Below are 16,810 nucleotides of genomic sequence, written 5' to 3'. Positions count from 1 at the left end.
TGCTCATTCACCAAATAGATTATGAATTGGTTCACACTTAGAATGGTGCAAAGAAAACAGGCAACATACTCATTGTATTCTGGTTATAATAAATACCTAGCCACACCACGTCCTAAACATGCAGACACCAGTTTCTAAAATACTGAAACTCCCGTAGAAAACATATATATTAAAAAGATAAATAACTTGTATCTTTATAATATTTTGTTAAATGGCAGAGAACTATGCTTGCATGATTAATTATCAATGATTTTCATTATTATGTTTAATAATCTCATTTAACTGTTATTTACATCAGTTCCAAGAATCTGTAAGAGGTTCATATTCCTAACACGCATCTCATTACGTCAATACAGTAATCCCTCCTCCATCGCGGGGGTTGCGTTCCAGAGCCACCCGCGAAATAAGAAAATCCGCGAAGTAGAAACCATATGTTTATATGGTTATTTTTATATTGTCATGCTTGCGTCACAGATTTGCGCAGAAACACAGGAGGTTGTAGAGAGACATGAACGTTATTCAAACACTGCATACAAACATTTGTCTCTTTTTCAAAAGTTTAAACTGTGCTCCATGACAAGACAGAGATGACAGTTCTGTCTCACAATTAAAAGAATGCAAACATATCTTCCTCTTCAAAGGAGTGCTTGTCAGGAGCACAGGCTGTCAGAAACAGAGAGCAAAGCAAACAAATCAATAGGGCTGTTTGGCTTAAGTATGCGAAGCACCGAGGCACAAAGCTGTTGAAGGCGGCAGCTCACACCCCCTCCGTCAGGAGCAGGGAGAGGGAGAGAGAGGGAGAGAGAGAGAGAGAGAGAGAGAGAGAGAGAGAGAGAGAGAGAGAGAGACAGATAAAAACAAAGAGTGAAAAATCAATACGTGCCCTTTGAGCTTTTAAGTATGTGAAGCACCGTGCAGCATGTCGCTTCACTAAGCAGCTGCACACAGAAGGTAGCAAAGTGAAGATAATCTTTCAGCATTTTTAGACGAGCGTCCGTATCGTCTAGGTGTGCGAACAGCCCCCCTGCTCACACCCCCAACGTCAGGATCAGAGAAAGTCAGCGCAAGAGACACAGAGAAAAGTAAGTTGGGTAGCTTCTCAGCCATCTGCCAATAGCGTCCCTTGTATGAAATCGACTGGGCAAACCAACTGAGGAAGCATGTACCAGAAATTAAAAGACCCATTGTCCTCAGAAATCCGCGAACCAGCAAAAAATCCGCGATATATATTTAAATATGCTTACATATAAAATCCGCGATAGAGTGAAGCCGCGAAAGGCGAAGCGCGATATAGCGAGGGATCACTGTATTTGCATCCATGTACTTTAATGGACAAAGTCGATTCAAATCTTAAGCATGAATGGAAATGTTAATATAAACTGCCTTAAAGTTAGAGGGGTCGAACAACTATATAATTAAGAGTAAAATGGATCTTAACAGCAAGAGAACAATGCAAGTTATAGATATATTTAACACTGTATACAAATACAGTAATCCCTCCTCCATCATGGGGGTTGCGTTCCAGAGCCACCCGCGAAATAAGAAAATCCGCGAAGTAGAAACCATATGTTTATATGGTTATTTTTATATTGTCATGCTTGGGTCACAGATTTGCGCAGAAACACAGAAGGTTGTAGAGAGACAGGAACGTTATTCAAACACTGCAAACAAACATTTGTCTCTTTTTCAAAAGTTTAAACTGTGCTCCATGACAAGACAGATGACAGTTCTGTCTCACAATTAAAAGAATGCAAACATATCTTCCTCTTCAAAGGAGTGTGCGTCAGGAGCAGAGACTGTCATAAAGACAGAGAAAGCAAACAAATCAATAGAGCTGTTTGGCTTTTAAGTATGCGAAGCACCGCTGCACAAAGCTGTTGAAGGCGGCAGCTCACACCCCTCCATCAGGAGCAGGGAGAGAGAGAGAGAGAGAGATAGAGAGAGACAGAGAAAAACAAACATGCAAAAATCAATATGTGCCCTTCGAGCTTTTAAGTATGCGAAGCACCGTGCAGCATGTCGCTTCACTAAGCAGCTGCACAGAAGGTAGCAACGTGAAGATCTTTCAGCATTTTTAGACGAGCGTCCGTATCGTCTAGGTGTGCGAACAGCCCCCCTGCTCACACCCCCTACGTCAGGATCAGAGAAAGTGCAAGAGAGAGAAAGAGAAAAGTAAGTTGGGTAGCTTGTCAGCCATCTGCCAATAGCGTCCCTTGTATGAAATCAACTGGGCAAACCAACTGAGAAAGCATGTACCAGAAATTAAAAGACCCATTGTCCTCAGAAATCCGTGAACCAGCAAAAAATCTGCGATATATATTTAAATATGCTTACATATAAAATCCGCGATAGAGTGAAGCCGCGAAAGGCGAAGCGCGATATAGCGAAGGATCACTGTAGTAGAGTTAAAGCAAAAATGTTTCACTGGAAAAGATCAATTACATACCAACACATTATGATAAATTGCATTTTCTGCAGTTCTTAAAAAGTATATAATTTTCTTTTCTAAGAAAAGTGCTACATCATTATATTAGAATGAGCAATAAAAGTAATGGTCATATTTCCACTAACCACAAAGATGGATACAGATAAGACAATTAAGGCTGTTTTTCCATCAGGCAAGACCTCGACTAAAAGTCACAGGTAACTGTGCTATTCCAGCTAAAATGCATAAACTAGATCAAAAATACTTTGGAAAATGATCTTAAGGAAACTTTCAACACACTCTTTATCATATCTTTAGCTGTCTCATTTCTACTGCAATGCATGTTTACATAGTGTACACAGAAAGTACTTACTGTCTCAAAGCTGCCCTTATGCATGAGGTCTATAGGTGGTCTAAAGAGGTCTGCAAGTGTGCTCAGTTTTTTATCCACTGTACCTCCATTCCGAAGTTCTTGCTCCTGACGAACTATGGTTGATGTAATAAAAGAAAGACATGCAAACTTGCAATGTAAAAATAGTTATTGGGTTAGTATAACACATTTTACTTAATATATTACACAAAGTTGATTGACAATTCTAATTTAAACTGAAACTGTGATTGATTTAAAGGACTTTTAACACATCTTCATATTTTAAATAAACCCATTACCAATTAAATTATAATTAACACTTTATTTAAGTGTGTCAATAGAAATACTTTGCAAATGGTTTAAATAAAAACATTCAAGCACTAAATGCAAAGATTTACTTTAAAAAAGCTATCTTATAAATTTTATTTAATTACAAACTATAAGGAAGCAATGATGACTGATGACATAAATGGAAATATATTTTGCATTAAAAATAGATTAAGGTGAATCTTTCTAAATATAAGCAATAAACTATGTACACATCTTTCATTGTAAATATCAAATATTAATACAAAATATCAATATACTTTTACTAGAAAAAACACCATGTATCCAACTTTATATTCTCTGTACAGCACTTTAAAGGTTTTGTATATAGAATGAATAACAAGAAATATCTGAGTAGTTTGTATTTATGTAGTTCTGTAATCATGAAACTGCTTCCATTTTTTGTTGAAAAAAATAAACTTTAGATACGCAAAATGTATAAACTGTTAATGTGTTTCAAGATAAAATAATTATTGGATATATTACATGTACTGAAGTAATATGTTCAGGTATGTCAATATTAAATGTGGAGCTGATGTTAAAATGTTGATGTTCTGAAAAGCCATATGACTCTCATAATTACAGTATGCTGCACCAATTTTCTGATTGGTGCAAAATGTCTATTACTCAAATTAGATATTTGAGGAAATTTTAAGATTTATTATTTTAATAATTTTTGCAATAATCATTTAAATATCCCAAACACATACACAATACGTTTTGCAAGTTTATGATAACATTACTTTCTATTAGCTTTACAACCATAAATATTGCCATTTTACTCATCCCAGTAGGATACAGGGCTGTGGAGTCGGAGTTGAGGAGTCTGAGTAGGAGACAATTATGGGCACCTGGAGTCGGGGTCAGAGTTGGCAAAAATGTACCGACTCCAACTCCTAATAAATTTAAATTGTAATGAAAAAAAAATACATCAAGTTCAAATGTCCCATTTCACAAACAATAGTCATAATTAAATATTTCTCTGATGTAAGAATAAAGACCAGTGTACAGTTGTGTTAATACTAGTGTGATGTTCAGCTGAGCTATTATACAACCAGACATTCACATATTGTAATCTGGATTATGGTACATTACAAAAAGTGTTTTAATTTTATTTTAGATATAACTAGGGGGCTCCGCCCCCTGCTCGCTTTATTCGTCAACCCCTGGTCGTGGGTAACCCGAAATACATTTGAAAGAGATTATTGTATTTCTTGGTAACTGTTACATATGTATCATCTTTGACAATAGCAGTTTAATTGTTATGTTATGTAAGTATAGATGCGCAGATCTATGTATGAGATATATTGGAGTGTTCAGGTGTAGATGACGTACATAGGATGTAAAGAACCCATAGCATGGCACATTACAAAGATTTATTCGAATCCATGTCTAAATACAGACTCAGAGAGGTAAAGGCCGACTCTGTCCATGGTCTGTCCTTGGGAGTTGTTGATTGTCATGGCACATGCAGCTGTAATGGGAGATTGGCGTCGTTTAAGTGAACAATATTGTTAGCAACCATTAATAACGTATCACTGTAATGCGCTTCACATATGCTGTGTAGTTTGGACTTTTGGGGATTCCGTCCGTATGATGCACATATGCTGTGGAGTCCAGATCTTTGGGGAGTCTAAACCATCCTGGGTATTTGCTTGTGGTGTCTTAGAAGTGCATTGTAGGCGCCTGCACCTTCCGGAGTATGTCGGGTTTGACTATTTCCGTTAATTGAGCTCTTTCGTATTTGGCGGTGTATCAGAGTTCGCTTGCGGTGGTTAGCTATGGTTAGAAGCGCGTTGTATGCGCCTTCCCATTAGTTGAGCTCTTCCGTTGACTATGCCGCGTTTTGTGGACGTCTGGGGACTCCGTACTCTCTCCTGCTTGACTGTGGGGCGGGACGCCAAAGCCTCTTGTGTTTGTGTTTTCTGTGAGTACTTATAATATTGTATTACTGTAATGTGATTCACATATGCTGTGGAGTCCAGATCTTTGGGGCTTCTGCACCATCTCGGGTACTTGCCTGCGGTGTTTTAGATGCGCGTTGCCCGCACCTTCCGTACTATGTCGGGTTTGACTATGCTGTGTAGTGTGTCGTTGTAGGCGCATGCGCCCTCCGTACTATCTCGGGTTTGACTATGCTGTGTTATGTGGACGTTTGGGGACTCCGTACCCTCTCCGGTTTGACTGTGGGGCGGGATGCCGAAGCCTCTTGTGTTTGTTTGTTCTGTGAGTACTTATAATATTGTATTACTGTAATGAATTTGGTGTAAAGCGTTCAGCGGTTTGTACAATCCCAAGCAGCACATTATGCCTAACTTCACTCCACAGTAGTGCCACTCACAATATGGCGGTCCTAAGCAGCACATTATTCCTAAGTTCACTCTGCAGTAGTGCCACTCACAATATGGCGGTGACGCCTGCGCCTTCCGTACTATCTTGGGTTTCACTATGCTGTGTGTTGTGGACCTTGGCAGACTCCGTAGTCTCTCCCGTTTGACTCTGGGGCGGGTCGCCGAATCCTCTTTTTTGTGTGGCATATGGTTTGGAAGCGTGTAGTGTCTTCCTTAGTCGTTAGCTATGGGCGCGTTGCTGATTCATGTGTGGACGTTTAGTTCAGAAGCGCGTTGTAGGTGCTTATTACCCGGACCATGCTGTGTAGTGTGGATGTTTAGTTCAGAAGCACGTTGTAGGCGCATGCGCCTTTCGTAGTTTCTCGCGCCTTCTGTACTATCTTTGTGGACCTTTGCGGATCCTGTAGTGTCTTACGTTTGACTCTGGAGTGCAGTGCAGAATCCTCTTTTCTGTGTGGCTGTGTCGTTAGTCATTAGCTATGGGCGCATTGTTGCTTCATGTCTTATTTACGTTAGTTGAGCTCTTTCGTTTTTAAGCCGTAACTCCTTCATTCGCGGTGGATCACACGTCGCTTGCGGTTTATGAGACGCAGGCTGTAGGCGCCTGCGCACTATGTCTCCTGGGTCCATCGCCGTGTACCTGCGTCTGTGCCTTCCGGTTTACCATTCTCGGTTAGTAATATGGATGTGTTTAACAAGTTAATTTGAGTGTAAACAAGTGTAATGATGCACAGTAGGTGGAGGTGTGTGCTATGGCCTGATGTGTGTTCAGGGGTTCTTGTCTTTTGTTTAAACTGGCCAATACGGTAGAGAGTTAGCTTCCTAGCTAGTAGTTCTGTGGTTAAATGATGTGTATGTTGCCTTCCTTCAATCAACATGGAAAATACATTAGCATATTAAATACAGAGGAGTCGGAGTCGGGGAGACAGAAGAACCAGAAACTAAGGAGTCGGAGTTGGAGGCGGAGTCAAAGGATTTATCTGCCGACTCCACAGCCCTGGTAGGATACATTATTATGTTTATAGGCCAAGACTCAGTGAATTACAGGCCAGCTGGCTTTGAAAATATCATTCATTCACCAATATTTCAGACATTAAAATTAAAGAGAGATTCATTTTTTTTACTTTACACCAATCTATTCACTCTGTCCCCCCACCTTTGCTTCCTCTGATTTGAGTCCTTTCACAAATCCTTGTCTCCGCAGAGGTCTGAAAGTCAGAAGCCTCTGCAGTGAACGCTACTCTTCCACATGTTAAACTTAAAGAGTATCTGGCTACTAGCAACCTCCCTGGATGAGGCTATCAGCTCTGCTCTGCTATAAATTTCTACAACCACCACCACCTTAACCCCTCACTGAATTTGGCTTTGATTAGCCCACTGCTTAATCAACATAAGGATAACATTGACTGCTCCAACTAACACTTATTATCTCTGTTCAGTTCTGATGCCAAGCTACTTGGTAACATGCTAGCTCATCAGCAGCAGATAATAATTTCTAAACTAGCTTATTTGAATTAAACAAGCATTATCAAATCTCATCACGCAGCAGACACAGTACATCACTTATTTTATGTTGTTTATATTACACCTGACCTTCCCTTCTGTTTTAATTTCCCTAGACCCATTGAAGGCATTTGACAGGATGGACTGGTCTTTATTCTGAAAGGATCTGGACAGAATGGGCTATAGCCTTGTCTTTATTAACATAGGTCTACTCATTCCTCTCTTCAGTGGCTAAGAGAATGAGTTATTCTTGCATACTGGTAAAAGCTAGGGACATAGTATCGAAATGAATCCTTTTTAAGACCCCTATAAGAGGTGCCTGCCTGTAGTGACAGGTATAACAGCAAACCAGTATCACGCTGGTAGACACCTGTAGTGAGAGAAGCTGAAAATTTAAAGAATTAGGCTTATCAATAAATGTTATCACTAGAGTGTGAGGAGTACTGACAGGACAAGAAGACAGTAGCTAAAGTGAAAGCTCGTGTGTAGGGGCATATTTGTGTGGCCACCGTTGGAAAACCATTTGGCATTTCAAAAACAGTGAACAGGATAATACCTGTTCAAGCTGTTCGGAACAAAAATACAGAAAAAGTGACCTCAGCTGGAGACACTGTAGATATGTAGAAGGAGCACTTTGAAACAGTTATTAATTGATTAACTTTATTTTCCCATTTTCTCCGTTTGTATTTGGTTGTTTACTGATCTGTAGCACCACACTTCTTGGCCCGGGAGAAGTGACAGCTAAACTGTTCAAATATAGTGGTTGTCCACATCACAGTTTTCATAAATATAAGACTTTTGAGTCATTCCTTCAGCTACCTTCACTATTGTTCCATTAGCTCACAATAAACTTCCTCGTCTCTGTATTGTAATAGAGTTCACCAATTCACTTTTAATTCCTTTCTTCCTGGAGACTGTTTCAAAGACTTGGATCTGTCTCCTGTAATGTGAGTACTCTGAAGTATTTCTTCATTCGATTTACTGTTTTAAAATTGTTAATATAATTTTTACAGCTCCAAGAAGGAGTGTGAGATATCTATTATCTACGATAATACAGGTGCTGGTCATAAAATTAGAATATCATGACAAAGTTGATTTATTTCAGTAATTCCATTCAAAAAGTGAAACTTATATATTAGATTCATTCATTACACACAGACTGATGTATTTCAAATGTTTATTTCTTTTAACTTTGATGATTATAACTGACAACTAATGAAAGTCCCAAATTCAGTATCTCGGAAAATTAGAATATTGTGAAAAGGTTCAATATTGAAGACACCTGGTGCCACACTCTAATCAGCTAATTAACTCAAAACACCTGCAAAAGCCTTTAAATGGTCTCTCAGTCTAGTTCTGTAGGCTACACAATCATGGGGAAGACTGCTGACTTGACAGTTGTCCAAAAGACGACCATTGACACCTTGCACAAGGAGGGCAAGACACAAAAGTTCATTGCTAAAGAGGCTGGCTGTTCACAGAGCTCTGTGTCCAAGCACATTAATAGAGAGGCGAAGGAAAGGACAAGATGTGGTAGAAAAGTGTACAAGCAATAGGGATAACCGCACCCTGGAGAGGATTGTGAAACAAAACCCATTCAAAAATGTGGGGGAGATTCACAAAGAGTGGACTGCAGCTGGAGTCAGTGTTTCAAGAACCACCACGCACAGATGTATGCAAGACATGGGTTTCAGCTGTCGCATTCCTTGTGTCAAGCCACTCTTGAACAAGAGACAGCGTCAGAAGCTACTCGCCTGGGCTAAAGACAAAAAGGACTGGACTGCTGCTGAGTGGTCCAAAGTTATGTTCTCTGATGAAAGTAAATTTTGCATTTCCTTTGGATAATCAAGGTCCCAGAGTCTGGAGGAAGAGAGGAGAGGCACAGAATCCACGTTGCATGAGGTCCAGTGTAAAGTTTCCACAGTCAGTGATGGTTTGGGGTGCCATGTCATCTGCTGGTGTTGGTCCATTGTATTTCTGAGGTCCAAGGTCAACTCAGCCGTCTACCTGGAAGTTTTAGAGCACTTCATGCTTCCTGCTGCTGACGAACTTTATGGAGATGCAGATTTCATTTTCCAACAGGACCTGGCACCTGCACACAGTGCCAAAGCTACCAGTACCTGGTTTAAGGACCATGGTATCCCTGTTCTTGATTGGCCATCAAACTCGCCTGACCTTAACCCCATAGAAAATCTATGGAGTATTGTGAAGAGGAAGATGCAATACGCCAGACCCAACAATTCAGAAGAGCTGAAGGCCACTATCAGAGCAACATGGGCTCTCATAACACCTGAGCAGTGCCACAGACTGATCGACTCCATGCCACGCTGCATTGCTGCAGTAATCCAGGCCAAAGGAACCCCAACTAAATATTGAGTGCTGTACATGCTCATACTTTTCATGTTCATACCTTTCAGTTGGCCAACATTTCTAAAAATCCTTTTTTTGCATTGGTCTTAACTGATATTCTAATTTTCCGAGATACTGAGTTTGGGACTTTCATTAGTTGTCAGTTATAATCAGCAACATTAAAAGAAATAAACATTTGAAATACATCAGTCTGTGTGTAATGAATGAATCTAATATACAAGTTTCACTTCTTGAATGGAATTACTGAAATACATCAACTTTGTCATGATATTCTAATTTTATGACCAGCACCTGTATATTAAATGTTGTTTTAATGACATGTTAGTTGAAATTATGGAGTATGTCACTCACTTTGCAAAAAACAATCAAAACTATAACTTGAGAGTCCATGCATTATCTGTTTCATTTAACCTAACAGCTGAGACTACCTGGTGTGCATGCATGGTTAGTGCACCACAAGTGAAGCTAGTGTAGCTGCTTAAAACTGAGTTAGCAAACAGCATCAGGGGATAAACAGCCTTGCTATCTAAAAGCCATCTATCTATTTGTATGGAATGTTGTGTGATTTCAATAAAATCAATAAAATTTAAAAAAATAATAATAAAATAAAAGCCAGCAATCTGCAAACTATGTTGTTTACCATCAAAGACAGCTCAACAACTAACTTGTTTCACCATTTATATAGTGAAATTGATCTAGTACAAAGCACCATACGTATGCGTATGGTGCTTTGTACTAGAAAAATCGTTTCGAACAAATTATGCAGTTCGCCCAAACAGATTACTTTTATTTCCGTAAGAAGCATATGCCTATCTGGGGTGTTTTATTTTGCAAGCTGTCTCTTTCATGGGGGTTGAGGGTTCCTCAATAACCATGCTGGTCTGAAGCCAGATGCTGTGGACAACTGGTGATTCTGTCACAAAACTTGACGTTTCCTCAGTAGCATTTTACAATTATTTTATTTTTTTCTGATATCTTTGTGCAATATTGGACAGAACTTGAAATTAGTAATTTGTTTAAAATTGTTATAGATTTTTTTTTTCCAATAACTTTTTTCCTGTGCAGTGTTTGACAGAATTTTGGATTTCAATACAATAATACAGTATGTTAGATTTTTGTTCTTGCGTGTATGCTGCACAATTCACCTTATAGCAGAGTAGTTTATGTTTATCCACACTCTAATGTCCATGCCCTGTATTTCAGTTATGATTTGTATTTTATTCCCTTTAGATTCATATATTGTTTATTTACACTAAAGGTAAGTGTCTGTTTAAAATGCTCTTATAACAAATTTGTTGGTCTTAGTATAATTTTTTGTGTAAATCCTGTAGGCCACTTTGAAATGGTTTACTCATACTAGCACTGTTTGATATCAGTAATATTTTGACTGGTAATTGTAATATTTTTGTGTTATTTTACTTATAAATAAATAAAGAAGACATGTTTTCCTTAACTGCTGTTTCCATTAATCCCATCAGTAAGCTACAATTAATATCATATTATCAAGACCAAGCTAGATCAATTAGACTTTTACAAACACACTTTAAAGGATGCAAAATATTGTCTAATTATTTTTATTGTCAAAGTGCCAGAAAATACTGAGATATAATTTTTTGCCAATATGCCAAATCAATATGAGGACAACAATACAAATTTCCATACCGGATCAGTCAAGCCCTGGGTTAACAATGAAACTGCCACCAGCACTGTTAGTCAACAGGGTGGAGGCGGAAATTGGGTTACTGTTGGCCAAAGAAGAAGGAGGAGAAGAAGAGAGGGGAAGACGTGTCCAGATGCAGGAGGAGAGGAGGAAGGTAAAAAGAGTGGAATTGAGGGTAAGAACTTTGAATGTTGGCAGTATGACTGGTAAGGGGAGAGAGTTAGCCGATATGATGGAGAAAAGGAAGGTTGATATATTGTGCATGCAAGAGACTAAATGGAAGGGGAGTAAGGCCAGGTGGATCGGAGGTGGATTCAAATTGTTCTAGCATGGTGTGGATAGAAGGAGAAATGGAGTAGGGGTTATTCTGAAGGAACAGTATGTCAAGAGTGTTCTGGAGGTGAAAAGAGTGTCAGACAGAGTAATGATTATGAAGCTGGAAACAGGAGGCGTGATGATGAATGTTGTTAGTGCATATGCCCCGCAAGTTGGGTGTGCAATGGATGAGAAATAAGATTTTTGTACTGAGTTAGATGAAGTGATGAACAGTGTACCCAAGGGACAGAAAGTGGTGATTGGAGCAGATTTCAATGGACATGTTGGTGAAGGGAACAGAGGAGACGAGGAGGTGATAGGTAGGTATGGTGTCAAGGAGAGGAATGAAGAAAGTCAGAGGATAGTGGATTTTGCCAAAAGGATGGACATGGCTGTGGTGAATATGTATTTTAAGAAGAGGGAGGAACATAGGGTGACGTACAAGAGTGGAGGAAGATGCACACAGGTAGATTACATCCTATGCAGAAGAGTCAATCTGAAGGAGATTGAAGACTGCAAAGTAGTGGCAGGGGAAAGTGTACTTAAGCAGCATAGGATGGTGGTCTGTAGGATGACGTTGGAGATCAAGAAGAGGAAGAGAGTGAGGGCAGAGCCAATAATCAAATGGTGGAAGTTGAAAAAGGAAGACTGCAAGGTTGAGATTAGGGAGAAGGTGAGACAGGCACTGGGTGGTAGTGAAGAATTACCGGACAGTTGGGAAACTACAGCAGCTGTAGTAAGGGTGACAGCAAGAAGGGTGCTTGGTGTGACATCTGGACAGAGGAAGGAGGAAAAGGAAACCTGGTGGTGGAATGGGGAAGTACAGGAGAGTATAAAGAGGAAGAGGATGGTAAAGAAGAAGTAGGATAGTCACAGAGACGCAGAAAGTAGACAAGAGTACAGGGAGATAAGGTGCAAGGTGAAGACAGAGGTGGAGAAGGCTAAAGAAAAAGCGAATGATGAGTTGTATGAGAGTTTGGACACTAAATAGCGAGAAAAGAACCTGCACCGATTGGCTAGACAGAGGGACTGAGCTGGGAAAGATGTGCAGCAGGTATAGTGATAAAGGATAAAGATGGAAACGTACTCACAAGTGAGGAGAGTGTGTTGAGCAGATGGAAAGAGTACTTTGAGAGGCTGATGAATGAAGAGAACGAGAGAGAGAGAAGAGGTTGGATGATGTGGAAATAGTGAATCAGGAAGTGCAACGGATTAGCAAGGAGGAAGTAAGGACAGCTATGGAGAGGATGAAGAATGGAAAAGCCGTTGGTCCAGATGACATACCTGTGGAAGCATGGAGGTGTTTAGGAGAGATGGCAGTGGAGTTTTTAACCAGATTGTTTAATGGAATCTTGGAAAGTGAGAAGATGCCTGAGGAGTGGAGAAGAAGTGTACTGGTGCCAATATTTAAGAATAAGGGGGATGTGCAGGACTGTAGTAACTACAGAGGGATAAAATTGATGAGCCACAGCATGAAGTTATGGGAAAGAGTAGTGGAAGCTAGGTTAAGAAGTGAGGTGATGATTATTGAGCAGCAGTATGGTTTCATGCCAAGAAAGAGCACCACAGATGCAATGTTTGCTCTGATGGTGTTAATGGAGAAGTATAGAGAAGGCCAGAAGAAGATGCATTGCGTCTCTGTGGACCTGGAGAAAGCATATGACAGAGTGCCTCGAGAGGAGTTGTGGTATTGTATGAGGAAGTCGGGAGTGGCAGAGAAGTATGTAAGAGTTGTACATGAAATGTACAAGGGAAGTGTGACTGTGGTGAGGTCTGCGGTAGGAGTGACAGATGCATTCAAGGTAGAGGTGGGATTACATCAGGGGTTGGCTCTGAGCCATTTCTTATTTGCAATGGTGATGGACTGGTTGACAAATGAGATTAGACGAGATTAGAGTCCCCGTGGACTATGATGTTTGCTGATGACATTGTGATCTGTAGCGAGAGTGTGGAGCAGGTTGAGGAGACCCTGGAGAGGTGGAGATATGCTCTAGAGAGGAGAGGAATGAAGGTCAGTAGGAACAAGACAGAATACATGTGTGTAAATGAGAGGGAGGTCAGTGGAATGGTGAGGATGTAAGGAGTAAAGTTAGCGAAGGTGGAGGAGTTTAAATACTTGGGATCAACAGTACAGAGTAATGGGGATTGTGGAAGAGAGGTGAAAAAGAGAGTGCAGGCAGGATGGAATGGGTGGAGAAGAGTGTCAGGAGTGGTTTGTGACAGACGGATATCAGCAAGAGTGAAAGGGAAGGTCTACAGGATGGTAGTGAGACCAGCTATGTTATATGGGTTGGAGACGGTGGCACTGACCAGAAAGCAGGAGACAGAGCTGGAGGTGGCAGAGTTAAAGATCCTAAGATTTGCATTGGGTGTGACGAGAATGGACAGGATTAGAAATGAGTACATTAGAGGGTCAGCTCAAGTTGGACAGTTGGGAGACAGTGAGGCAAGATTACGTTGGTTTGGTCATGTGCAGAGGAGAGATGCTGAGTATATTGGGAGAAGGATGCTAAGGATAGAGCTGCCTGGCAAGAGAAAAAGAGGAAAGCCTAAGAGAAGGTTTATGGATGTGGTGAGAGAGGACATGCAGGTGATGGGTGTAACAGAACAAGATGCAGAGGACAGAAAGATATGGAAGAAAATGATCCACTGTGGCAACCCCTAACGGAAGCAGCCGAAAGAAGAAGAAGATTACACACCCCAGCTCCAAGCACTATTCTATATTTAGTCTGAACATTTTGTAAACCACATCTACTCTCCTTGTCATAGATAAATGGTATTTGGGTGTAGTTTTTTTTTTTTTTTTTTTTTAATTAAAGAAAAAGCAGATATGTTTGTTCATGTAGCAGAACTAGACAGAGAGGGTGAATTTTTGTGCTTGGTGGACTGAGACGACACAGATTATTACACAATGAAAGAAATAAATGAAACAGTGCATCAAAGATCCAGATGTTTTTGTTGAACACCAAATGATTCAAATTACTCTTGTAAACATAAGAAATGCCATCAACAGGCAACATAATGAGATGATACATGCAAAATGCGTGAGTTCTAAGCTGGAGCTACATTACGCATGTTACAAAACTTGAAATTACACTTTTATGGTCACAAGGATATGAGGATATGTTGTCAAAAGTGCAAACAACTGATCAAGCAAATTATGTTTCTTTAGCTTTGCTGGCTAAACCAGGTAATGCTCCCTCTTGGTGTATAGTGCAGAACTTAAGAATGTATCTTTCACTGGACTGGAAGAAACTGACTGCTAATGCATCAATCATATCTGACAATCTGCAATAAACACATGCAAACAACACTAATATACTTGTTTGAGCCTTCTCTTTGTGAAGCTTATGTGTAACCTTTGTACTGCTAACTTTTAAGCATATGCTCCATATTTTTAATCATATGTGCATTTTGAGTCTGCAGCTGTAGTTATCACTCAGTTATCATGCAATTATGTAAAGTTAAAAATATATTACCTTAAAACATATTGCTGCTGATAAAAGATAAATGCTTTGTTACTGTAAAACACAATGCAGGTAAAAATAATGTTAAAATAGAAGTCCATACTTGTTTCTGTCTGGAAATCCCGAAACCCATCAAATATGGACCTGGTGGGCCTCCGTCGTTTAGGAACTATAATTTGTAAGAGAAAGACAGAAAGATTTCTGAATTTTATTTTTAGTGACAGAAAAATTCTCAAGACCTTCTATTTTATCTATACTAATTAATAAAAGGCAAAGCCCTCACTGACTCACTGACTGACTGACTGACTGACTGACTCATCACTAATTCTGCAACTTCCCGTGTAGGTGGAAGGCTGAAATTTGGCAGGCTGATTCCTTACAGCTTACTTACAAAAGTTAGGCAGGTTTCATTTCGAAATTCAACGCGTAATGGTCATAACTGGAACCTCTTTTTTCACAATATACTGTAATGGACGGCAACTCGATGGCCGTGGGAGGAGGAGTTGAGTGTCACGTCATCACGCCTCCCATGTAATCACATGAAAAGACTGTGAAAGCAGTAGGGACAAATGAAGGAGGAGCCGCAAACAGCAAAGAACAAAAAATTCATTAAACAATTGAGAAGGGAGCGAAACAATAAGAAACGAGTGAGTGAAGCATACAAGCATGTTCATAAGGGAAACAAAGCACGGTGTAAAACGTAAGTTTAAATTAAGTTTATAGAAACGCTCCCGCTGCGGATTGCAATAACATATTCGCGAGATAAAAGTTTAATGAGAAGACACGAGGTATAAATGAACCACACGCCGTAGCGCAACGTTAGGGGCAACAGTTTCAACCATTCTATGATCTGCTTCTTGCAACTGAAAGACGGCACATGGCGGATGTTAGCCGACTTGCTGACCGCAACGTTAGGGGTTCAACTCTGGCGCTGACGATAGAGATTCGATTCCCGAGAGGGGATGCAGGGAGTGTGTATGCCTGATGAGCCCAGAATTAGGGAGAAACACGTGTCGCATACTCTTTGCATTATTTGAAAGTTAACTATTAAAACCATTCTATGATCAGCTTCTGGGAACAGAAAGAGGGCACGTGGCGGATGTAAGGCGATTTCCTGACCAACCACAAGCGTGACCTGGCAGGTAACCATCCATACAGTCAGATTGTGATTCAGAAAACGAATGCCATGAATGTAATTACCACGATCTACATACTGTCAAATAAACGAAACACACGCCGTAGCGCGACAGCTGTGAAAAGCGAGGTTCACAAAAAAACAAATCCTTAACAAATTGTTATTGGTATATTTTCGATCCGTTTAAAAAGGTTTTAAACCTTTCCAAGGTTCTTAAAAAATTAAAAGCAGTACTTCGCCGCAACGAAGCACGAGAATTTGGCTATATATATCTGCTTCTCACAATTAAAAGAGGGCACGTGGCGGATTTTAGACGACTTCATGACCAAACATAAGTGTTACCTGCCAGGTAGGGTTACCACTTTTAATACAAAAAAATAAGGGACGCATACTGCAGCTGGTGCCACATCACAGCGCCAACACATTGCAGACTCTACTTAAAAGACCCGCCCTCCTCACTGGACAGTTAAAAAGACCAATCAAACTAACGATGACATCAAGTATTACCCAATCAAAAGTAGGAAAGGAGGCATCTTCATAAAATGCGTGTGGGATGATTTGCATGAGACACTGCTTTAAAAAAAATGATAAAAAAAAATACGGGACAAATCCCGTCCCGTATTGATTCAAAACGGGACGCGCAATTTCATTCTCAAATACGGGACGATTCCGTATTTTAAAGGACGGGTGGCAACCCTACAGTGCCAGGTAACCACCCATACAATCACATTGTGATTCAGACTAGGAATGCAATGAATGTAATTACCCCGATCTACATACAAGGCGAAAGTCTTGCAACATTCAAAGATGATGGTTTGGGATAAGTACACCATAGAACATAAAAGAGCTTATGAAGCCTTGAACCGAAAAAAGCAAGATCTCAGAGA

At 40.1% G+C, this 16,810-nt stretch overlaps 2 protein-coding genes across 3 annotated transcripts in view; one reads left to right on the top strand and one right to left on the bottom strand.

The window, feature by feature from the left end:
• Window positions 1-16,810, top strand: part of LOC114669508 (presenilins-associated rhomboid-like protein, mitochondrial) — a 1,019,231-nt gene that overhangs the window by 929,662 nt on the left and 72,759 nt on the right. The window lies entirely within an intron of this gene.
• Window positions 1-16,810, bottom strand: part of ubxn7 (UBX domain protein 7) — a 143,181-nt gene that overhangs the window by 60,568 nt on the left and 65,803 nt on the right. For both annotated transcript variants that reach the window (XM_028825689.2, XM_051922887.1), the window contains 2 exons: window positions 14,892-14,957; window positions 2,799-2,911 (listed from right to left, as the gene is read on the bottom strand). In XM_028825689.2, coding sequence (XP_028681522.2) covers window positions 2,799-2,911; window positions 14,892-14,957 — 179 coding nt within the window. The remainder of the gene's footprint in view (window positions 1-2,798; window positions 2,912-14,891; window positions 14,958-16,810) is intronic.

This window comes from Erpetoichthys calabaricus, chromosome 2 (genome assembly GCF_900747795.2).
Source record: "Erpetoichthys calabaricus chromosome 2, fErpCal1.3, whole genome shotgun sequence".
Taxonomy (NCBI): Eukaryota; Metazoa; Chordata; class Cladistia; order Polypteriformes; family Polypteridae; genus Erpetoichthys; species Erpetoichthys calabaricus.
Note: the sequence above shows the minus strand (reverse complement) of the source record. Positions and strands in the feature narration are given on the sequence as shown.